At 35.4% G+C, this 25684-nt stretch overlaps 2 protein-coding genes across 5 annotated transcripts in view; both read right to left on the reverse strand.

The window, feature by feature from the left end:
- The window catches only part of LOC108551062 (sodium-dependent nutrient amino acid transporter 1), a 5081-nt gene extending 310 nt beyond the window's left edge, over positions 1-4771 (reverse strand). The window contains exons 1-9 of one of the 3 annotated variants that reach the window (XM_017905068.1): positions 4691-4771; positions 3284-3367; positions 2671-2944; positions 2245-2461; positions 1693-2064; positions 920-1286; positions 512-611; positions 265-441; positions 39-136 (exon numbers count right to left, since the gene is read on the reverse strand). In XM_017905068.1, the coding sequence (XP_017760557.1) occupies positions 39-136; positions 265-441; positions 512-611; positions 920-1286; positions 1693-2064; positions 2245-2461; positions 2671-2944; positions 3284-3367; positions 4691-4705 (1704 nt within the window). In that variant the 5' untranslated portion in view covers positions 4706-4771. Of the gene's footprint in view, positions 1-38; positions 137-264; positions 442-511; positions 612-919; positions 1287-1692; positions 2065-2244; positions 2462-2670; positions 2945-3283; positions 3368-3459; positions 3538-4690 lie in introns of those variants that run through there. The other 2 variants (XM_017905069.1, XM_017905067.1) reach the window with 2 other exon arrangements.
- A 1782-nt stretch (positions 4772-6553) lies between these two features.
- On the reverse strand, positions 6554-11159 carry LOC108551067 (sodium-dependent nutrient amino acid transporter 1). Of its 2 annotated transcripts, XM_017905075.1 has the most exons (10): positions 11083-11152; positions 10864-10987; positions 10656-10796; positions 9496-9736; positions 9165-9402; positions 8324-8698; positions 7739-8105; positions 7180-7456; positions 6772-6866; positions 6554-6691 (listed from the first exon to the last, which is right to left on the reverse strand). In XM_017905075.1, exons 2-10 carry the CDS (start codon positions 10888-10890, stop codon positions 6554-6556), a joined length of 1899 nt encoding a protein of 632 aa, XP_017760564.1. In that variant the 5' UTR covers positions 10891-10987; positions 11083-11152. The 2 variants fall into 2 exon arrangements, with proteins under 2 accessions (XP_017760564.1, XP_017760565.1); XM_017905076.1 differs by lacking the exon at positions 10864-10987 and having other exon boundaries at positions 11083-11159.
- Positions 11160-25684: the final 14525 nt, after the last annotated feature.

Below are 25684 nucleotides of genomic sequence, written 5' to 3' on the forward strand. Positions count from 1 at the left end.
TCTTTCCCTTTTTTTCATTTTCATACTTCGTTACTCACGTCCAAACAGGATTTTTCTTTGCCTTGCTTGAATCTGCAAACGAGCATCCAGATGGGAAGTTGGATCACTCCCAGCGCCAAAAGTAGCCAACCAGCAACTGAAAAACGGAATTTCTGGTGTACATCTGCGGACCTTAAGTCTATGGGAATTCGTAGAAAAACTGTAGGCTTTTGAGTTTATAGACTAGTATAAAAATCGCGTATAAGTCGTGTAAGTCGTGTATACCATAGGCGGAAGTGGGGTAATATTCGCCATTGTACTTAATGGGTGTGAGTTCCGTGAGAAAGTAGACGAGGATCGACAAAAGCGTCAATGGCGTTAGGTAACACCAGCAGAATCTCCAGTAGAACGAAGGTCTGCTGCCTACCATGAACTCGGTGTCGTCCAGAAAATTGTCGACTCCTGTAGAAGACGTAAGAAATCAAATTTGCGATCGATGAGAATATATTCAATAAAGTCTCACAGTCTTTACCGTATACCCAGGAAATGGCGATAACTTCGAAGAAAGCGAGAAATACTATGATAAACGTCCCTCCAAAATAGTCCACCAGATTTAAGATATATTGTCCACCCTAGGAGATTTGACAGAAAGGAAGAATAATACATCAGATCGCAATTCTATTAAGATTTTCATTGGAGGAACATGTTATAGGAAGAATCGAGGCTCATGTCAAACTTAATCGTATGGAACCACTCATCTCCTAAGAATCAAGCTAGACTTTTATGAAAATAAGCTTGAAACAGTAAAAAGTAGGACACGATTTCACTCATAAAAGATCTTTGTTAATTCTCGGTATAGATTTGTTTAGTTGTATGTTATATTGAGGAATATTTTGTATCACAAAGGCTCGATAAGTGCAAGGTTTGAATTAACACGTACACTCGTGCAATAAACGATCCCAACCAGAAAGCCAGCGCAAGAAACGCCACCAGCTACCTTCCAATCCTGCAAATGAGGGAATCTGTCCTTGATGACACTGCTGATAACCGCTGTGAACGCCACGGTGGTACCGATTCCCAGGATGAATAGCATCAAGAAGAATAACACAGCGAACAGTTGTGGAACTACGGTGAATTTTGCCAAGGCTTCTGGATATGAGATAAAAGCTAGCCCTGTCCCTGCACGAACCACGGTACTGATGTCCTCTTTACCAGATTCGTGAGCAAGATTGCCTAGGATGCCGAAGATCGTCGTTCCTGCTATCAGACTCGTGCCTAGATCCATGGTCGTCACTAACGTGCAATCTCTGAAAAATTGATTTTGAATTTTATCAAATAAAAATAATAAAATGTTTGGGAATAATTACGAGACTTTACACAACTCATTCTGCACATAAGATCTTAACAAAATTGAATTTATGTAAACGTACATAATAATTCTTTCATTTTCTTCTAGTCACTGAAAGTCCCACTCGAAGAAAAAGAACTAATTAAAGAAAATAATCGAGATTTTTTAAATAATTCGGATTGAATATAAATTTTATGTTAATCACCCAATTGGAGGAATATTATTTTAAAGGATCATAAGACTCTGAGCTGTGCAGATAGTGATGAGAGGTGAGAGATATTGATCGATGTGTCCTTTTCATCAAGAAATTGAGAATTATCTGGGATTAGATAGAAACGCTGAATGAACCAATTAATTTTGATTACCTCAGTACGTTATGGTCGAAACGATTGTAGGAGGAATACATGACAACAGCCCCGAAACAAACTCCAAGAGAAAAGAAGGATTGAGTCACGGCTGCGTACCATACGGATGGGTTTAAGATCATCTCCCAAGTTGGCTCGAAAAGGAATATTATGCCATTGACTGCTCCATCCAAGGTAACTGCTCTCACCAAAAGGGTTATCATGATGACGTATGGGAACAGAGCGAGGAAATACGCAGCTTTTCCGCTACTTTTCACACCGTTCCTGAGTACTATAAAGACAAATGACCAGCTGACGAGTAGAGAAAGGACCAACTTCCAAGATGGAAGTCCGAGTCCATCTTCGATCCCAGCTTCGTTCAGGACCACTTTGCTGGATGAGAGAAAAGAAAGAGAATTCTTCTGAGAGTAAGGTTACGTTAAAATTAATTTAAAGTCAGGACTATAATATGTAGCTAATTAAATATGGATAGAAGACAATTATTATGTATTTTCTTGGTTAATCGACTTTAATTTATTTAATGGATATTTATGGAGTTCTCGGACTACCTACCGGAAGTATAAATCAGCTGAGCTACTTTTGCTGATATTTGTTACTTCGTTGCTAGCCAAAGTACTGTCGAAACAGGCATCTCCCCATTCCGGCCAACAAAAAGCCCAGGGAAGGACAGACTGAAAGCTGGCCAGCAGATAATACACCGTCAGTGCCATCAGGGAACAATAGTAAGTGACGACTGAGAAAACGGAAATGGTCAGACCATAACCGATACCTGAAACAATCGAGGGAATTATGCCTTGTAACTTTCCCATATATCTGTTAATATACGTAGCATCCCATTTGTATCGAAGCTATAATCGAAAGAAGAAATAAATATAACTACTGGTCCAAGACCAGATAGGTAGATATACAAAAGAGAAATGAAGAGGATTAATGGGACACCTCGTGCATTATAACTAGAGTTTATGGCAGTTATGGTACCTCTGAAGGCAGGAGAGACAGACCAAACTTGTACGCAGGACCTGCTACTAAATTGACCTAATATCATTTCCATGTAGTAGATGGGTTTGCCAATAATGAACAACACGATGATATATGGCACGAGGAATGCACCACCGCCATTTTCATAAGCAGTGTAAGGGAATCTCCAAACATTTCCAAGACCAACCGAGAACGCCACACAGGACATCAGGAACTCCACTTTGCTACCCCATTGAGCTCTTCCGCTTTCATCCTCAACTGCAGCAGTTGTGGACTGGAAAAAATGTACAATTATTTCTGTCACACTATTTTAATCCAGTAATGCTAATTTTGGATTCATTATGATTTAAATCAATCTTCAAAATCAATCAGAGATGTACAAATACTAGAAATTATATTTAAGAATATTTAGGACAAAAAGCTTTCGAGATATTGAATATATAACAAAAGTAGTATTAATATTAATATTAATAGTGTACAAATTAGATTGTTTTCTTCTTCAGTATCGCGTAGCTTATAATAAAACTAATATCAACGTAACATCTTGAAATTTTCCAGGAAATATTAGTAACGAAAATATTCTAAGAGCGGGAACAATGCAAGAGGAACTCACCCCATTCTCAAGAGGTTTCTCGTTTCCTGATATCATAGAAAGCCTGTACGAGCCTTCCACGCTGTCGTTGTTGACGAAACTGTTCTGCGAACAGAAACTACATACGTTAACCATCTTTCTGTCATTATTTCGCGATTTCCGCAGTCGCAATTAAACACCACAAACTTCTCAATTACCCCGCCGTTTACGTAACCCCATAACGACATATCAGCGAATATTTCTCTACAGTTTGACTACGTGTGAACTGGTCTGCGGCCAACACGTAATTACAGGCAGATATAAGTCTGATAGCGGGGAGGATTTTGAACGAAACGTTGTTTGATCTGCGATTCCATCGGTCGACAAATGGATGAAATAATGGTAAGAGGAAGTATAACCTCCCTTGCTCTTTTTACGCGTCGTCTCTCGTTCGAGACGCTCGACAATGGCGCGTTTAGGTTCATGCATGGGATCTTGAAAGAAAAGCAAAGAAAAATCCAAGCAAATCGGGTAAGAAATAAAGCAGGAAGTTGGAGCGTGTTATCGCTGGAATGGAAACTCGGAAAAATTGGATGGAAAAATTTTAATTCATTGACTCATCCTGATATACCGTATCGTGCACAAAGATATGGAACAATGCTTTTAATAGAAATTAAAAGACGCTTTCGTGAAGAACATTACGTCAAATAACATCGAGTACCTTTAGAAAATTTCCTTGCACGATCTCCAAACGTGGATCACGAAAATTAATGCATTTTAATTCCGCAGATATATCTTGCTAGTCGAGGGAACTGTTTTTAGAAATTTTGTTTAATTACTGCAAACGTGTAGCTGCTTTTGACCAAATTAGTGGACCTCTATTGAGATAAGATAGTAAGAGTATACATACGTCAATTTATTTCTAGTATTTTATTCCTTTGATTATTACTATCTGCATACATTTTTACGCTATAGTAAGATTCGCGGTGAGGATCAGGTCTAATATCGATAGGAATATAATTTAATATCGTTTAATGTGTTTTAATATGATTCGAAGTACGATGTGTAGTGTGTCTTGAAATTATGTCGAGATAATTGAAGGATGGGCTAACGTAGCCATCAAGATAAACGAGTTAAGAAGTTAATACGAGTTTACAACTGCAATTTAGATTAGGCTTCTGAAAAGTATTCGACATTTGAAGCAACAAATTAGAAAATATTATATACACGAGAATCGACAGGTTTCGTATATCGATAATAAAAAAGAAGAATTATCAAACTTGGAGAAAACGAAAACGGGAATCCGCGTTTATCCGACAGATCGATGCAGCGATCATTGTGTAAGACTAAACTTCCGCAAATTGTTCTGCAAAATTTATCTACCGGTAGTAATCACGGATGCTTCTATAATTTATGCCATGTTCGCATAATCAAACGAAAAATACGAACCTTTGTGCAGCGCATAATCACTCCCGCGTGCGATTACACCATGAATCGTTCTCCAGTGATCTAAGCGCGATCTTTGCGAGGCAAAAGCGTTTGGAAGACTGATCGACGACTTTGTTCACTCGCATAAACAACGTGCCGTGTGAAATCTCGAAAATAGCAGGTAGTGCTATAGTGCCATTTTCCGAATATCAGTTTTTCCCTCTGGACATTTCCTTTTCTCCTCTACGTTATTCCTTCGTGCAAAGAGCTCCTCTATCTAGAAAAACAAATTTCTGTACTGCAATTCGCTGGAGAAAATTGAATTCAAACTGTAAAGTAAAATTACGCAAATTCTTTCTCTAATGGAATATTTTAATTTATATTAAAAATTTATATTATAGTTATGCCATAATTATCTATCAACATTATTATATTCGTGTAAAATGGCTCGAAAATGTCGAGAAAAATTGTTTAAAATTTTTATCCCGATATTTACGCCGCAATTATATTACAAATATGTTTATGAATATATAAAATATCCTCGTAATGAGAACGTATGCATGTCGAACAATATGGAACCAAGACAAGTGGACTCGAAGATATATCCATACGTCAATTCGTGATTCACACGTGTGAATCTGGTATACAAACAGGAGGAAGCCACCTCTTGTGAAAGAGGAAATAGAATTTGTACCTTACCATGATTTTTTTGTCGGTATCAGTCACAGATATCAGATAACCCTGTGTCGTGATGTAACAAACAAATGTTTTCCTACGTCGTTTTAATTACTGCATTCCCAGATCGATTTTGCCATTCACGTTTAGTGCATTACGAAGAGCAGTATTCAAATTACTTTCGAGTGCAGAATTGCATTTTTCCTGTCTCGAGAAAATCTCTCTTAAACTTCACACCAATTAAACCTTCTTCCCTACCTTCGGTTAACACCATAAGCTTCTAAAACGATCGTGTGTACAGGAAAACAAATCTCACAAAAAATCGATAAAAATTTACTCAAACTATTTCGAAAAATTTGTTAAAAAATTCTTCTGCAAATTTAGGGTTCTAAAATTTGACGTAATAAACGTGTTTCTTCACGTTTGAATGATCCTGATGGCCTTGAAAAATATCGAAGGCCATAGTTGATGAAGTTTTCTCGGCTCCATAAGAAGTAGATTAAGAAATAGTAGAGCGAATTACTTCGTGAAATGCAGGATTATTCGAGTGTAATACGTTCACCGCGCACCTAAACCATACGGCGATCACAGTGCACGTCATGTTTCGAACACACGCGCAGAAAAATGGTCACTTTTGTTGAGCGAAACTATAACAAGATTTACATTTAGAATTAACAACACCTGGTCACAAGGTATGCATAATCTCGAAATTGTATTCGACAAATCTGCCTCTGATGGCGTGGTCTGTTTGGTAAATCGTGCACGTCGAACGATCCGCGATCGTAAACGATAGACTCTTGCGCACGACCGACTGGTTTTCATTGGGAATTTCAAAACGAATTCTTTTCCATACAACGTCATTCTCCGTTAAAAAAAGAAAATACTAGCGGACCGTGAAAAAATACGCTGCCCTGATTTTTACTTTCACGCTTGAATGCGCCCGAGCGTTTTCCTCTGCACGTTGCCACGTTATTAATGGTAATTATACGAATGCTTTCGAGCATGACTGGTATGGAGATTAATACTAGTCTGTCTTATCAATCGGTCGTTCGTTCCAGTGAAAAAATTACTCTCCACTGTTCACCTTGGGATCTATTCTAGCTGCATAAAAGTGTATGGTCAATCCGGGTATTTGTCCCGGAGGAATTGGTGAGAGGAAATGAAGGATATCGAATGGTACAGACATTCATACATTTAATCCTTTTAATTCTACTTTAAAAAAGTCTCGACGAAACCGCCTCTGTGCCGAAATTTCTTCTCTGCTATGAATTCCTTCCACTCTAGGCGAGTCTTAAGGTCACTGGGTCCCCATTTCTCCTCGCAGGGACTGAACGCTGCTTTGATAGTCTGGGATGGAATGCAAATTGTTAAATCGTAATTATAATTCAATTTTGCAATTCTAATTTGTATTCTTGGAAGTCACTTACTCCGATCAACGATCGTGATCTCAGCTGCACCAGTTTTTGTAAGACGCAGCCAACGATCATGATGATCCCTAGACATAGTAGAGACCAGCCAATTCCTGTGGATATATCAACGATATTAATTTTTTATTCGAATTTAGATTTAATTATTAATTAACGAAAGCGTTCATTAATGATTTTTGTCCAGGTTACTGTCTTCTCTTGATCCAGTGTCGTTTTGAGAGAACATTTTATGACTTTCTGAACGTACTGTACATTTAGTTTTCACAAATGCATGCATCTCGATGTAATCGTTGAACCTTATTTTTCCAGAGAAGGAGAGATGACCCTGTTTTTCAGTCTGGTCATTCGCTATTTGAATATTAATTAAGGACGAAGGATGTAAGATAGGAGTACAAAGTGTTTAGTTACCATAAGCGTACGTTGGAAATTGTACGCCGTTGTAAGTAGGTGGTTCGTAAGTGATGATGCTGTACATCAGGATGACGATCATTAATATCGGAGTAATCAAAGCCCAGCAGAACCTCCAGTAGAGCGACGGTCTATGCCCTAACATAAACTCGATGTCATTGAGGAAATTCGATAGACCGTAGATCCAGAATACCGATATCATTTCCAACACTCCTACGATGATTGCCACTAATGTACCGCCATAGTAGTCGACCAACGTCACGAACCACTGACCTCCCTTGAATAATTAAACTTGAATAACTGATTGACATGTCCCGCGACAAAACTTGAGAATATTATGAAAACATTCAAACGAGAGTTTAAATTCAAAAAATTTTAGAAAGCTTTAAAAATAATTTAGAAATATTGTAACAACTTTTCGAAACCTTTAAAAACTTTAAAACGGTATATATATATATTTGGTTAAGCAGAAATGAATGGCACTTTGGTACCGTTTAAATCCTGACGAAATCCTAATGAAATGGAATGTGCTAAAATGGAACGCTTCTCTAATACTTACAGGAGTGATGTAGACGAGGCTAACGATGAATCCAAAAACAGAGATGAGAAGTACCAGCTTCCAATGTCTCACATTCGGAAAAGAGTCACAGAGGATGCTGAAAACGGCACCACAAAGGGCCACAGCGCTTCCAACGCCGAGCACGTACATCATCACGAAAAACAGAACAGCGAAAAGTTGGGGAACAACATTAAATTGGGCCAAAGCCTCGGGATAAGAGATGAAAGCCAGGCCTGTACCACCGCGAACTACTTTCGATATGTCCGTAATACCCACTTCGTGAGCCAGGTTACCGAGAATACCAAAAATCGTGCAACCTGCTATTAGGCTGGTGAATGTGTCCAGAGTGGTCACTATCATCACGTCTCTGAAATCCAGTGAAACATTTTGTACATCGACGTTGAACTAAATTTGAGTTAAGAAAAGATACATATATGCAAAAAGGTATACTTAAAGAGTAACCATGACAAATCATTCCCTTCGGTCCCTTTCTAGGGATCCAGATTATTTTATTTTCCAAAATGAAAAATATACCGTCCTGAACTTCGGGATTCCATATGTGGTCGGTAACTTTACGAATCTCACCTGCTCACGTTCTGTTTGAAGTTGTTGTAAGACGAGTACGTGATGATTGGACCAAAACAGACGGAAAGAGAGAAGAAGCATTGGGTGATGGCTGCGTACCAGACATTCGGTTGCCAGAGCTTGTGCCATTCCGGGGTAACAAGGAAGAGAATTCCGTCGAGTGCACCCTCAAGGCTCACGGCCCTGATCAATAAACCGATCATGACAATGTAAGGAAATATGGCAAGGAAGTATACTGCTTTCCCCGTGCTCTTCACACCGCGACACAGGACTCCGAATATCGTTGCCCAGCTTAAGAATAAGCAGATGGAGAGCTGCCAAGAGGGCGCCCCGATCCCATCCTCGATGGACTCGTACTCGTTCAGGACGATCTTCCTGGAAAATAATGGCACAGAGTATTACAGAAAGTAAAAATTACACTGTCGGTAGTTAGTAGAAAAATGCAAAAATGAAAGGACACGGTCTAGAAACTGGTCAGGACTTGACACTGGAATTATTAGATTAGACGAAATGATCGGCCCCAGGCTATTTCCTTTTGCAGTTACTGGAAACTAGCTTATTGCTAAGTTAATATTGACTTTTATACTGCTTTAATTATCGCTATCTGTGTATAATGTAATAAACTACGAACGACAGGTCTATTATTAGAAAGAAATTCCAGAGTAATTGTGAGAATTACAACATCGAAGTTATTATTAAAGATAATGTTCAAGACGTTTATTGCGTAATAAATAGAAATTTGTCTTTGAAGATAAGATTATTAAGAAATTCTTCTTTATCCAGGAAATTCGTTTTACTTTTCTTAAATCGTTTAAAAAATTCTTAGGTTCTGCTTACGAACCTAAAGTATAGTTCTGCAGAACTGCGACGGGTACCATTGTTATCGGCGAAGAAGCCAGTATCCTTGTTGCTATCTTTCGAAACTGTATCGATGCACTCATCCTTCCACTCTTCGCGACAAAAGGACCAAGGTAGCTCGGATTGAAAGCTAGCCGCGAGGTAGTAAAGTGTTAGACCCATTAAAGAGCAATAATAGGAGACAACGCATAAGGCCGCAAACGTTTGGCCATATCCCAAACCTAAAATGGCATTTATGTTTTATTAAGTAAGGTATCTAAACGAGAGACATCTAATAAACAAATTTTTCTATTAATTTTTATTTCAGTCGTTACCTTTCATGGCCGGTACCATGGCCCAAGTCTTCGCGCAGGATTTATTGGTAAATTGACCCATGAGGCCTTCCAAAAAGTAAAACGGTTTGCCGACGAGCAGCAAAACGACGATGTAAGGTATCAGAAAAGCACCACCTCCATTTTCGTAGGCAGTGAACGGAAATCTCCAGACATTTCCGAGGCCAACAGAAGTGGCGATGCATGCCATTAAAAATTGCAGACCTCCGCCCCATTCTTCTCTCTGGGGGATAGATTTTAGAAAAGTAAAAGCGAAAACTGTTACCATTTCATTTTTACCAATGGAACAAAATTAATAATACCATAATAATTACAGTAAGAATTATATAGCAACGATTATTATACCTTTTAGTACTCTAAAACCGATATATCGAATCCGCCTTCGTAGATTTCTCAAAAAATACCGAACAATGCACAACGTGAAAATGTTTTAACTTTCAGGAGAAGATTGTTAATCTTAGTAAATTCCTCCGAATTATTTTGGTCGACGCCCTTAAAATTTGCTATAAGGATTAATAATAACAATTCTCATTAATTTTCTACTGCCAGTCTAATTAATTCTAGCCTAATTATATTCTTTGGACAATAAAAACGTTAAAGACGAAAATAATAAATGTTTCGAAAAGCGAATAAACTCTTCTGCAACTCGGTAATGCAAAATGATAAAAGCATTCTAACGATCCTCTACGATTAAAATAATTGTGTCGCATAATTTTCATGGAAATGAAAACGAAATTAAAGAATGAAAATAAGGTTACGCGTAAGGTACAATAAACGTTTTATCTATATAACTTGGTAGTAAAAAGGCATCGAGATAAACGGCATCCTGATTACTCTGAACAAAGACGCGATGACAACACGGAGGAATTAAAAGCGGAATATAACGATTAAAAAAAGAACGGCTTTATTTAACGACAGATCTGAATCAGCGCAAACGACACGGAAACGAAGGCAAAATATGAAATTAAATGAAATGAAATGACAAAGGTCGTCGAGAAAAACTCGGAATTACGTTGAAAAGTAGATGGAAATTGCGTGCAAATTGATTTCGTTATCGTCCTATTGCCATTCTGCGTGATATTGGAACAAGCAATTATCGACTATTCGTCAATCAGTGAAAAAGAGAAATAAAAATCACATACGGAGGATGTTCCATTTCCCGATGTTTCTTGCTGCACCTTCGATTCTCCTTTCGTCTTCTCCACATTCTCGACGTCGTTCCCTCTTTGCTCCAGATAAACATTTTCCATCTGAAAAGCCTCGTTCGTGTAGCCATTCTGTTTCTGTAAATATTCCATTTGTTCACCAATAACTCCAATCGGCTCGTTCTTTCTTAACAAAATGCCTCACGTAAACTCCGTTCTCGATCTTCTCCATTCCCCTCAAGTATCTTCGGGAACTACCAAATTTTTTATCCTAGAAATCTCCTAATCCTTCGCCAGTAATCCCCGAAGATAATTTCGCCAGCGATTCACTGAATTTTCATATCGATACTTATCGTCTTATCATCATTCGCGAAAAATGCGATGCGGAAGATCGTAAATGACGATCGCGATATTCCGTAATTACCTGATAATCGTTTCGTTACGGGAAACACGATCATTCGCAGTCAAATCGATCCGAAAGATGATCGCTCGAATATATTCGTCGAATCGTCGCAAAACTTGGAGATCATCCTGGAGTCAATTCTCCCGCGAACTGGCGCGAATTTTTGAAAAGTTCACTTCACTTCAGTGCCGATTACTCGAATTAAACAATCCGTTCGAGAGAATAGGACTTTAAAATTCGGATGGGTGATTTAGACGAAAGGATGCTAAAAATAATAACAAGGATAATAGCAAGGATAATTATTATGATTCGAAAAGCAACGAGATTCACTGTGAGGAAAGTGATTAAGCGAATGGATTTAAGTCGTGCTAAGGCAACTATTCTTTCGAGGATGGTTTTTGGTAACTGAGGACAGGTAGGATAGTTTCCAACGACTGTCCGAGGATGTTTGATCAGCGAGCTGCAACAAAGACTGACTCGTGCAAAGTAAAGCTGAGTTTTAGCGCGCGCGTCGATTAGATACTATCGACGTAGACGTTCTCTTTCGTTCCTCGAACTTTATGTCGGTTCTGTCAAAGTGCTCTATGCACGATACCGATGCTGCACGTGTCGCCTGTTGCAAGAGGTATTCACGTCCGAATTGTAAAACTTACGAGGTTCGTGCTGTTCTCGCAAAACAGAGGAATTTTAGGTTCTTACACGTGAAATTCCAGGATTATTAGTATTTCGGATTTCTTTTTAAAGAACTAGTGGAATTTTTTCTTGGTAATCCGAATCTTTTGTTCCTCTAATTCCTTAACCTTTTGTTACTTTTAGTAAGAAAATAAAATAACTCGGAATAAGATAATTCGAAAGATACAGTTCTCCAAAATGACGGATGATTCTTGCGACAGAACCAACAATATCGTGTCGAAAGATTGCCGAACAATATCGTACTTTATCAATAAAGTTTATCGATTTGATATCATGATCTATTGCAAAGACAGGACAATAAAAGCAGGAAATCCAACGATTATTCTGGAATGCGTAAGCCTCGAAGCTTCATCCGGCGATAAAGAGTCGTAATCAGCATGTTCCTTTATCAGCGTCGATGAGAATAGGTCAAAATCGTAAAACCATAAAGACCATCGTCGGTGTCATTCGATCTTAAACTTGCTACTTAACCTGCTTCATCGACGTATATCAAGAAAATAAAAGAGAGAGAACAAAAGTACAGATAAAATTGTAATAAATGATCATAAATCACTAGATTCTATTGCTAATTCTGCCTGTAAAATTGAAAAGAAATACACCTCGGAGACCTAAAAAGAAGAAATATTTTTTACTAGCTATTAAAATCGAAGCGTCGTGAAAATCGCGGAAATAACACGACATAACAGTGCTTCGTGGAAGATGCAAACCAGATGCGTGACACTCGCCTGTCTGCTTCCTGATGTCATAAACGCAAATTGGCATATCAGCTTAGGCTGAAACGCCGAGATATTTTTCGATTGCCACGAAACTCTATCGGAATACTCGAAATTGCATCGACTATCAGTGACTTTCTTCGCGAATTTCACATCCAACGGTCCGGAAAATTCCTCTCCCCTAAAGTTCTAGGGAAATGCGTCTCTTTCACCCGAGGAATTCCCAGAATTGATAGAAATAGGAGTTTCCGAGAACTCTGATTGCAGTTACTTAACTAACCCTTTCGTAACCGATACCGATTTTTATTTCTTCATACGTTTCATTCCTCTTTTCGCATATCATTATCTAATTCCATCGTGTAATTCCGAGAATCTATTTAGTCGTACTTAGCAATGGCTACGTAATATATCCAACATTGACGTAGTGAAAGGGTTAAAGCTTGTAATTCACCTAACTGCAGAAATGCCTTAAATGTTTTATCTTATTTTTCAACTGAAACACGCGAAATATAAAAATCCGAGGAAGCAAAGATGTGAGAAAAATATAAATTCTGAGAAAAATACGAAGTACAAAAATTTCGTTATCTGTTCATTTTTCATATATTTCTAACTATCTGACTGCTTTATCGCTTTACGATTCTTTATGTGTATTCTTTATTCACCAATCGATGCGTTCCTCTCTGTATTCTTTATTCACCAATCGATGCGAGAAGAAATATAAAAATGGTAAGAAAAATAAATGATTTTTTGTGGTTGTCTAGAATTTCATGCTTTGTCGTTATATCTCTCGGCTATCCTATGAGTTACGTCAGTCGTGGCTCATGATAGGCATAACTTTACGTCAGTCGTAACAGACATGATTTTTTAATATAGAGCATCCATGTTAACTACCTTGGCAGCTTTGTCAAACGACTAGTTACAAAAATGTTTCATAATAATCAATGAGACACGTTTCATCGACGAAGAAACTCACCACGGTTATCATTCAGCTTCTCTAAACAGCGAACACTGATCCCTTAATCAAGAACAACGTTATTTGCCATGTGACGTAAGAAAATCTCGGCTAAAACTCAACACAGTTGCGATTTGCGACGGATTTCACGGTGTAGATCTTGATTATGCCAGTCTTGAATATACCTGCAACAAAATTCTCATGCAGTGCTAATTTCCTCCCATTTTTGAATTTTTTAAGAGTGTGTACAACATAGTCAGAAATATCTAAATGCAATGTAACAGAATAGTAACGTTGCTATTTTCTTCTCAACATATCCCTTTTACTACAAACACGACCACTGCGTTTATACAGGGTGTCCCAGCAACAGTAGTACAATCGGAAAGGGGCTGATTCTACGTGAAAAAATAAATCGAAAATAAAGAATAAAATTTTTTCATTCGAAGCTTCGTTGTCGAGAAAATTGACTTTGACTATTCCATGGTCCATCTACCTAACAAGGAGAATGTAAGTCCTTCGGGTCACCGATTTAGTTGAAACTTTGCAGTTTTGTAGATATCGTCATGCAGTTTAAGAAAATATATCATTATAGCCGCAACTACTCAATAATTTTTAAGATATTTGCGATTAAAGTTTATTACCACCACAATTACATATTTATTTCTAATATGTTTACAGTTAAATTGTAGCGTAACGGCTAAAATCGAGAATTCCTATACTGGTAGAGCGGGGTTCGATTCCCGTCCATAGTTTTTTTCCATATATTTTTTATTTTGTATTCATTTTTAGCCTATAAAAACATTGTAAGTAAACAATTGTAACTAAAATTTCTTAATAAAACAATTTATTTTTTACGCTTTCTTATGCTAGTATATATTTATTACAAAATAATAAGAATATTATGCAAGAAAAATACTTTTCTATAGCAATCTTATTTACTACAGGAAATACAAAACTTATCGCTCGTGTAAGTATTAATTATTAAATTAAACATTGTATAAGAATGTTGCCTATAATTCCAACTTTACTGTGCAGCTATAAATGTTCATGAATTAATTACAAAAACTTGGAGATTTATTAATTTTCTACTGTCGAATTGATTTCTAGTATCTAGTTCGAATACAAATTTTACCGCCTGCGATCAGCGCCATCTATGATTTTGGACCATTTGCTCGGAAAAGTGATAGGAACATAGAATAGGCAAGGAGGTCGTCGAAGTGCTCGTCACGTGACAGACATGGACAGAGAGAGGATAGAAAAAGATAGAAGGGCTCCGACGGAGAAAAGTTAATAAATTACTCAATTTCCGTAATTAATTTATGAACTTTTATAATTTCATTGCAAAGCTGGAACTTCAGACAACATTCCTATATAACTTTTGTAAAGAATTTAACTCTAAATTGTTAGTTATTAATTCTTCTTTGATGGCGTCTATGATTTCGTAACGACGACCATCGCGATCTTCCGAGAATATAATTAATACTAAACGAAACTAGAATGAAAATGTGATCAAAAGTTATATGAGAAGATTCGCAAGAACATTGTTTTTATAATGAGTGTATAAAGTTTCATATATTAATTGCCTAAAGGATAGTAATTAATGAAACACCAATGGCGTCTTCGACAACAATTCATATACCCGGCAGAATAATAATTAATAATTAATTAATTAGGGACAAATTTATATCGAAAAATATATTGGAAAGTTCTTGAAGGATCCGGCTTTAAGATGGAATTATAAAAGTTCATAAATTAATCACAGATATTGAGTAATTAGTGAATTTTCCACTGCCGATTTGATTTATTAAAATATATTCGGAGCACATAACCAGAGTTAGTAAACCGACTTCAGAGCCATCTATGATTTTAGACTCGAAGCTCGAGTTCCGTAACAAGAACATAGATGGCTCTGATGTCAGTTTACTAACTCTGGTTATGTGCTCCGAATATATTTTAATATATTTTAATAAACCAAATCATAAAGTTTTTTACATTATTTTATAAATTCAGCCCAAACAGTCGCTTTAATTAGACAATCAGCATTCATTTCCTTATCTGACAGACGACAAACATTCCAAGGTACGCCTTTACCACGCAGTTATAAAATTTCATAAATTAATCACTGAAATTGAGTGATTTGTTAACTTTTCCCTAAATGAACAGGAGAATGCATAGGAAATGAGAAAAAAATGCAAACAAACGCCGGAAGCATTGCTGTGTCCATGCAAGTGTGCCTGCATCACGAAAAGAATGTAAGTATTTTTATTAACATAACCTTTAGTTGTCATTAAATAGTGTAAGTTATTGTTTTTCCACCTTTTATTAGTGATAGCAGAGCTTGGTTGTGAAAAGGAAATATTCTGTTGAAATAAACAGGCACGTGCAACAGTAGAAAAATATTGGAATCATGGAATATCACTAGCGTAGAACCATTAGATGTAGAAGAATTATATTTTATAGTGAGAAAAAATTGAAGCAGCAATACAAATATGTAAGTTATGATATGTCTATTGGATTCTAGGTTGGCTAACTATATGACATACAAGATAGAAATCTTTGATGGTCAAATAAAGATTCACAAAATGGAAATGGCTTAGGCAGACAAAAGATTGAAATTAATTTAGGTGATGGCCTCTTATAACAACTAGATGTACAGAATACAGCGAGATTGAAAGGTATATTGTATTCCTGATCTAAATAAATATTAATATCAGTGGTCAAAGTCAATGATCATTGCTTATGTGCTAAATTTCAGAATGATGGAGCTGAGGTATATGAAGAAAAGAGAGAAGTTCGAATGAAGGCAGTGAGAAGAGAAAGGGGCAGCATATGTAGCAATAGAGAAGTATGTGTGACATTGACATGCAAATATGAAGATTATTGAAGAGATGGAGAATAAACACTTGGTATACAATAGTTATAAAAGATAAAAGATAAATTGAATATATAGTGTAAATGTTGTATTAAGGTACAAATGTGTAGAAATATCTATAGGAACTTGGAAACTATAAAAGCAGCAGGAAAATGGGGCTGTGGCAGATGCAATTGATTGAACCAACAAAACCAATACTAAAAGGAGGTGAAAGGTACGTCTTACCTGCTGTTGATTATTTGAGGAAAGAACCATTTGGTCAATTAATTTGTAAATGCCTAAAGATTCAATATGAAATATTATTAACGAATTTTTTTATTATAGACTTACAAATATGAGTAATACATATATGCAAGAGCCAGCCACTAAGGGTAAAATAATATGTATTAGTTAATTTCATACAAGAATTTCATACAAGATTACAGATTTTCAGAATAAACATACAATGTTTGGTAAAGTTACTGGAGAAGCTATATATTACATGCTTAAACTTGAACAAGCACTTGTAGATGAGGTAAATTTAATGTTTACAAGAAAATATATCAAGAATTGGTATAAATATAATATTTTCTCTTTTTTTGCAGAATGAAGAAGTAAAGGACAGTTCAGAAACTAAAACAGCAACAGTAAAGTAAAAATCTATATGTTTGCAGAATTTCGTCTTAACAGTATTATTTTTTGCAACGAAAAATTTTGTTACTCAAATTTGCAAATGAAAAGAGGAAGGAAGACTGCAATAGCGATTGGGAAAGTGACGACGAAGTAAAAACTCAAGAAGAATTAGAAGTTATAAAGAAGGAGAAAGAGTTAGTTTATTGTTTACATTATAACTATGTTATAGATAGTAAGAGGTTTTATTGACTGTCATATATTTATATTTTCAGAGCAATGAAGGGAAGGATAAAAAATAAATTGAGAGATGCAAGAAAGGAACTGAAGAAAGTAGAAAATTATAAAATAGATGATGTTGAAGATGATAAAGATATAAAGGAAAATGAATAGGGAATAAATAACTCCTTATCATATTTGGCACGAGAGAAAGCCGAAGAGATACATGATAAGAGAGGTAGATGCAAGATAAACCAATATCTAGAATTATTAGGATAACTCATGCATTTGAATAAAATCATTTGGAGTAGTGTGTATATGTGTATATATATTGTTAGATACATATACGGTCGTTATAATGATTATTATTACTTCATATGTATTACGACGCATTTTTTTCTCGCAACGGTCCGTGATACGAACATCTACTCAGATTCCAATATTTATATGCCATTGTTTATTATGTCGTTAACAATTAACGTGTATATGTGAAACTTTCAAAGTGAATAGAAAATACCTCAGCATATAACCGTCGTAGTTTCATTTTCTTTTTACCAAGAACAAAATCACTCATCTTCATCTGTGACTTCATGTTCGTCTATGATTAATTCATTAACCATTAAAATTGCATCGTAAAGGCACATCCTTAACGAGCTTTCTAATATAATTCTGGATACGAATTCGTTGTTGTTTAAATCATTATTAGCGATTATTGCATAGAGTGTTTGAACCATTGCCGAAGATAAAAGTGGTTTCTCTTTCCATTAGTTTAATGGAATAATTAATAATTCCAGTTCATGAATTTATTATAGAAATTTGGAACTTTTGGCAACAGAAATATATTTATAATTGCTTTATTGATATTATTAAATATAAGAGACATCGTTTGATATTATAAATCGATGCTTTATCACATAGCTATTTCAAAGATGCAACATTTTCCCGCTACAAAAATACCTAGCACATCCGGCTGAAGCCAACTTCCAGTTGGTGGCAAGCGGGCATAATAGCAACATCGTGCAATATTCACTCGCGTCAAAATAAAACATTAAATCTCAGAACGTTTTGTGAAGTAGTGATATCGCTGATTGACTTTTAATTACTTTACGAAGAATGAACATTTCTTTGGTGTTGATATACTACATGTGAAAAAAGGAATGTTGCATAGTGTAAATCGTATAACGATACATGCGGAAAATAAAGTGGTGTGAGTGCGGGATCCTATAATGTTACCACATTGTCCGTTACAATCTGCTGTAGAAGATTCTAGATTTCGACTGCCCATTTGAATATTTGATCAACATTACTGAGTAGGCAGCATTTTAATAGTTTTTTCAATTTTTCCTTCCATCTTGACGTTCAATTGCAACATAGTTATGTATTATCGCTATTACATTCTAAATTTTGATTGTACATTAAGATATTTCATTACTTCTGCATAGAATAGATTGTTCTCCAACCAGTGGGGCAATTATTTTACGATTGAAGGTGCACATATGAAACAAAGTAACGGAAAAGCAAGTGCCTGTGAAATTGTTCTACACACTATACTTTTTTCGTCTATATTTCTGAAATTAGGCTTCTCGGTTAGGCTTTTTAGCTATAACAGCGTAGAGTGAACTTTTCCTTAACGGGATTGAATATTTTTTTTCGGTTTCGTGGGTGCTTTTTCCAGAAATAGTGCCGAGTGTGTTCAATGGCTGTCAGAACGTGCGACGCAATTTACTTTTTTGGCTTCTATGTTATGAATTAGGTTTTTTGAATCGGATTTTTCCACTGATTCGCGTAGAGTGATTTTTTCCTTAACGGGATTTTATATTTTTTTTCGGTTTCGAGTGTGCGTTTTTCTAAAATAGTGCAGAAAGTGTCAGTGGCTTTTAGATCGTACGAAGCAATTTACTTTTTTGGCTTCCATCTTTCGAATTAGGCCTATTGAACAGGATTTTTTCACTAATTCGCGTAGAGTGATTGTTTTCATAATGGGATTGGATATTTTTTCTAGGTTTCGTGTGTTAGTTTATCTAAAATAGTGCCGAATGTGTTCAGTGGCTGTCAGATCGTACGACGCAATTTACTTCTTTGGCTTCTATCTTTTGAATTAGGCTCTTTGAACAGGATTTTTTCACTAATTCGCGTAGAGTGATTGTTTTCATAATGGGATTGGATATTTTTTCTAGGTTTCGTGTGTTAGTTTATCTAAAATAGTGCCGAATGTGTTCAGTGGCTGTCAGATCGTACGACGCAATTTACTTCTTTGGCTTCTATCTTTTGAATTAGGCTCTTTGAACAGGATTTTTTCACTAATTCGCGTAGAGTGATTGTTTTCATAATGGGATTGGATATTTTTTCTAGGTTTCGTGTGTTAGTTTATCTAAAATAGTGCCGAATGTGTTCAGTGGCTGTCAGATCGTACGACGCAATTTACTTCTTTGGCTTCTATCTTTTGAATTAGGCTCTTTGAACAGGATTTTTTCACTAATTCGCGTAGAGTGATTGTTTTCATAATGGGATTGGATATTTTTTCTAGGTTTCGTGTGTTAGTTTATCTAAAATAGTGCCGAATGTGTTCAGTGGCTGTCAGATCGTACGACGCAATTTACTTCTTTGGCTTCTATCTTTTGAATTAGGCTCTTTGAACAGGATTTTTTCACTAATTCGCGTAGAGTGATTGTTTTCATAATGGGATTGGATATTTTTTCTAGGTTTCGTGTGTTAGTTTATCTAAAATAGTGCCGAATGTGTTCAGTGGCTGTCAGATCGTACGACGCAATTTACTTCTTTGGCTTCTATCTTTTGAATTAGGCTCTTTGAACAGGATTTTTTCACTAATTCGCGTAGAGTGATTGTTTTCATAATGGGATTGGATATTTTTTCTAGGTTTCGTGTGTTAGTTTATCTAAAATAGTGCCGAATGTGTTCAGTGGCTGTCAGATCGTACGACGCAATTTACTTCTTTGGCTTCTATCTTTTGAATTAGGCTCTTTGAACAGGATTTTTTCACTAATTCGCGTAGAGTGATTGTTTTCATAATGGGATTGGATATTTTTTCTAGGTTTCGTGTGTTAGTTTATCTAAAATAGTGCCGAATGTGTTCAGTGGCTGTCAGATCGTACGACGCAATTTACTTCTTTGGCTTCTATCTTTTGAATTAGGCTCTTTGAACAGGATTTTTTCACTAATTCGCGTAGAGTGATTGTTTTCATAATGGGATTGGATATTTTTTCTAGGTTTCGTGTGTTAGTTTATCTAAAATAGTGCCGAATGTGTTCAGTGGCTGTCAGATCGTACGACGCAATTTACTTCTTTGGCTTCTATCTTTTGAATTAGGCTCTTTGAACAGGATTTTTTCACTAATTCGCGTAGAGTGATTGTTTTCATAATGGGATTGGATATTTTTTCTAGGTTTCGTGTGTTAGTTTATCTAAAATAGTGCCGAATGTGTTCAGTGGCTGTCAGATCGTACGACGCAATTTACTTCTTTGGCTTCTATCTTTTGAATTAGGCTCTTTGAACAGGATTTTTTCACTAATTCGCGTAGAGTGATTGTTTTCATAATGGGATTGGATATTTTTTCTAGGTTTCGTGTGTTAGTTTATCTAAAATAGTGCCGAATGTGTTCAGTGGCTGTCAGATCGTACGACGCAATTTACTTCTTTGGCTTCTATCTTTTGAATTAGGCTCTTTGAACAGGATTTTTTCACTAATTCGCGTAGAGTGATTGTTTTCATAATGGGATTGGATATTTTTTCTAGGTTTCGTGTGTTAGTTTATCTAAAATAGTGCCGAATGTGTTCAGTGGCTGTCAGATCGTACGACGCAATTTACTTCTTTGGCTTCTATCTTTTGAATTAGGCTCTTTGAACAGGATTTTTTCACTAATTCGCGTAGAGTGATTGTTTTCATAATGGGATTGGATATTTTTTCTAGGTTTCGTGTGTTAGTTTATCTAAAATAGTGCCGAATGTGTTCAGTGGCTGTCAGATCGTACGACGCAATTTACTTCTTTGGCTTCTATCTTTTGAATTAGGCTCTTTGAACAGGATTTTTTCACTAATTCGCGTAGAGTGATTGTTTTCATAATGGGATTGGATATTTTTTCTAGGTTTCGTGTGTTAGTTTATCTAAAATAGTGCCGAATGTGTTCAGTGGCTGTCAGATCGTACGACGCAATTTACTTCTTTGGCTTCTATCTTTTGAATTAGGCTCTTTGAACAGGATTTTTTCACTAATTCGCGTAGAGTGATTGTTTTCATAATGGGATTGGATATTTTTTCTAGGTTTCGTGTGTTAGTTTATCTAAAATAGTGCCGAATGTGTTCAGTGGCTGTCAGATCGTACGACGCAATTTACTTCTTTGGCTTCTATCTTTTGAATTAGGCTCTTTGAACAGGATTTTTTCACTAATTCGCGTAGAGTGATTGTTTTCATAATGGGATTGGATATTTTTTCTAGGTTTCGTGTGTTAGTTTATCTAAAATAGTGCCGAATGTGTTCAGTGGCTGTCAGATCGTACGACGCAATTTACTTCTTTGGCTTCTATCTTTTGAATTAGGCTCTTTGAACAGGATTTTTTCACTAATTCGCGTAGAGTGATTGTTTTCATAATGGGATTGGATATTTTTTCTAGGTTTCGTGTGTTAGTTTATCTAAAATAGTGCCGAATGTGTTCAGTGGCTGTCAGATCGTACGACGCAATTTACTTCTTTGGCTTCTATCTTTTGAATTAGGCTCTTTGAACAGGATTTTTTCACTAATTCGCGTAGAGTGATTGTTTTCATAATGGGATTGGATATTTTTTCTAGGTTTCGTGTGTTAGTTTATCTAAAATAGTGCCGAATGTGTTCAGTGGCTGTCAGATCGTACGACGCAATTTACTTCTTTGGCTTCTATCTTTTGAATTAGGCTCTTTGAACAGGATTTTTTCACTAATTCGCGTAGAGTGATTGTTTTCATAATGGGATTGGATATTTTTTCTAGGTTTCGTGTGTTAGTTTATCTAAAATAGTGCCGAATGTGTTCAGTGGCTGTCAGATCGTACGACGCAATTTACTTCTTTGGCTTCTATCTTTTGAATTAGGCTCTTTGAACAGGATTTTTTCACTAATTCGCGTAGAGTGATTGTTTTCATAATGGGATTGGATATTTTTTCTAGGTTTCGTGTGTTAGTTTATCTAAAATAGTGCCGAATGTGTTCAGTGGCTGTCAGATCGTACGACGCAATTTACTTCTTTGGCTTCTATCTTTTGAATTAGGCTCTTTGAACAGGATTTTTTCACTAATTCGCGTAGAGTGATTGTTTTCATAATGGGATTGGATATTTTTTCTAGGTTTCGTGTGTTAGTTTATCTAAAATAGTGCCGAATGTGTTCAGTGGCTGTCAGATCGTACGACGCAATTTACTTCTTTGGCTTCTATCTTTTGAATTAGGCTTTTTGAACAGGATTCTTTCACTAATTCGGGTAGAGTGATTTTTTTCATAATGGGATTGGATATTTTTTTTCGGTTTCGTGTGTGCGTTTATCTAAAATAGTGCTGAATGTGTCAGTGGCTGTCAGATCGTGCTGCGCAATTTCCTTTTTTTGCTTATATTTCTGAAATTGTGCTTTTGGATTAGGTTTGTTCGTTATAACAGGGTAAAGTAGGTTCAAGACAATATTCCATTGAAATAAACAGGCATGTGCAACAGGTAAAAAATATTGGATTCATGGAATGTCAGTATGGAGTCATTAGATGCCATGAATTATATTTTATAGCAATAAAAATTGAAGCAGTGATACAAATATGTAAGATATGATATGTCTATTGGATTCTAGATCAGCTAACCATCTGACAATATATGAGATAAAAATCTTTGGTGGTCAAATAGAGGTTCTTAAAAAGGAGATGCTTGAGGCAGATAAAATGGAGTGAAATTAATTTAGACTATGTCATCTTTTAACATCAAGATACAGAGAATACATTGAGATTGAAAGGTATGTTGTGTTCTTGATCTGAATAAATATTAATAACAGTTGTCAAAGTCAATGGTAATCGCTAATGTATTAAGTTTCAGAATGATGGATCTGCGATACATATAGAAAAGGAGAAGTTCAAATGAAAGCAGTAAGAAGAGGAAATACATATTATGCGAGATTAAGAAATATAAAAGAGGCAGCATATGTATCAAGAGAGGCAGATGTGTGGCATCGACTTGAAAATATGGGGATCATTGAAGAGATGGAGAATGAACACTTGATAATAGTTATATTATAATATGAAAGGTAAAGATAAATGGAATATAGAGTGTATATGTTTCATTAAGGTACAAATATGTAGAAATTTCTATAGGAACGTGGAAACTATAAAAGCAGTAAGAATAATGGGACTGTGGCACATGGACTTCTTTGGCCAATAGAGCCAATGTCAAAAGGAGGTACAAGGTATGTCTTAACTGCTAATGATTATTCGAGAAAAGATCCATTTGGTTGATTGATTTATAAATGACTAAAGATTTAATATGAAATATTATTGACAAAGGATTTTTGTTATTATAGGAGACTTATGGACATGAATAATATTTATATGCAAGAGCCACCCACTAAAGGAAAAGTAAGTATTAGTTAATAATATTTCAGTAAATAATAAATTTTAATAAATTTGATTTTGAAAGTATTATACAATTATAAAGCTAATATATTTGTTATAGCTAGGTTATAATGAAAACAACTGTTGGTGATATTGAATTAGAATTATGGGCAAAAGAAACTCCAAAAGCATGTAGAAATTTCATTATGTATGGAAGGTTATTAGGATGACATTATATTTCATAGAATTATCAAAGGATTCATAGCACAAGGTGGTAATCCAAGAGATATAGAAGAAGGTGGTAAAAGCATGTATGGAGGACCATTTAAAGTGAAACTACAACATTTGAAAATAAAATGAATTCCTTTTTTATACAAAAATATAATAATTATTTCATATATGTATTTTAGAACGAATTTCATACAAGATTACGTTTTTGTCGGCGAGATTTAATTGCTATTACTAATTCTGGAAAAGATGACAATGGTTCCCAGTTCTTCTGTACTTTTAGTCCTACATCAGATTTGCAGAATAAACATACAATCTTTGGTAAAGTTACCAAAGAAACTATATATAACATGCTTAAACTTGAAGAAGCACTTGCAGGTGAGGTAAATTTAATGTTTACAAGAAAATATATCAAGAATTGATATATATATATTTCCTCTGTTTTGTAGAATGATAGATCACTTTATCCTCCAGGATTGATAAAAACTATAATATTGAATAATCCATTTTCTGATATTATACCAAGAATAATAATACAGGAAAATAAAGAAGTAAAGGACAATTCCAAAACTAAAACATCAGCAGTAAAGTAGAAATCATATATGTTTGCAGAATTTAGTCCTGATAGTATTATTCTTTGTAACGAAAGATTTTGTTACAGAGACTTCAAACTTTTATCATTTGGTAAAGAAGCAGAGGAAGATGATGAAGAATCTGTGATATTAAATAGAAAGTTTAGTGGTAAGAACAAATCAGTTCATGATCATTTAACTGATCCAAAATTAAGCTCACAACCAGCCGTTGAACCCCGTGGACTTGTAAATAAAAAAAGGAAAAAAAAACATAGTACCGATTGGGAAAGTGACGACGAAGTAGGAACTCAAGAAGAATTAGAAGTTATAAAGAAAGAGAAAGAGTTAGTTTATTATTTACATTATAACTATGTTATAGAAAGTAGGAATTTTTATTGGCTGTCTTATATTTATATTTTCAGTGCAATGAAGGAAAGGACAAAACATAAATTGCGAGATGTAAAAAGGAACCGAAGAATTATGTAGTTAACAATTATCGTGTATACGTGAAACTTTCAAAGTGAATAAAAAGTACCTAAGCATACAAACATCGTAGCTTTATTTTCTTTTTACCAAAAACAAAATCAAACAAAATCAAACAAAATCACTCGCCCTGGAACTCGAACTTCGAGTCTAAAATCATAGATGGCTCTGAAGTCGGTTTACTAACTCTGGTTATGTGCTCCGAATATATTTTAATAAATCAAATCGGCAGTGGAAAATTCACTAATTACTCAATATCTGTGATTAATTTATGAACTTTTATAATTCCATCTTAAAGCCGGATCCTTCAAGAACTTTCCAATATATTTTTCGATATAAATTTGTCCCTAATTAATTAATTATTAATTATTATTCTGCCGGGTATATGAATTGTTGTCGAAGACGCCATTGGTGTTTCATTAATTACTATCCTTTAGGCAATTAATATATGAAACTTTATACACTCATTATAAAAACAATGTTCTTGCGAATCTTCTCATATAACTTTTGATCACATTTTCATTCTAGTTTCGTTTAGTATTAATTATATTCTCGGAAGATCGCGATGGTCGTCGTTACGAAATCATAGACGCCATCAAAGAAGAATTAATAACTAACAATTTAGAGTTAAATTCTTTACAAAAGTTATATAGGAATGTTGTCTGAAGTTCCAGCTTTGCAATGAAATTATAAAAGTTCATAAATTAATTACGGAAAT

The sequence above is a fragment of the Eufriesea mexicana genome, unplaced genomic scaffold (genome assembly GCF_001483705.2).
Source record: "Eufriesea mexicana isolate 0111107269 unplaced genomic scaffold, ASM148370v2 scaffold3653, whole genome shotgun sequence".
In the NCBI taxonomy this organism is placed as follows: domain Eukaryota; kingdom Metazoa; phylum Arthropoda; class Insecta; order Hymenoptera; family Apidae; genus Eufriesea; species Eufriesea mexicana.

Bases quoted from the DNA above. Each gene is read 5' to 3' on its own strand.
- LOC108551067 (XM_017905075.1), bottom strand. From the start codon at position 10,890: ATGGAGAAGATCGAGAACGGAGTTTAC. The intron at 9,737-10,655 runs GTATGTGATTTT...TCTATCCCCCAG, and splicing joins CGGGAAATGGAACATCCTCC to AGAGAAGAATGGGGCGGAGG. The intron at 6,692-6,771 runs GTAAGTGACTTC...ATTCCATCCCAG, and splicing joins GATCACGATCGTTGATCGGA to ACTATCAAAGCAGCGTTCAG.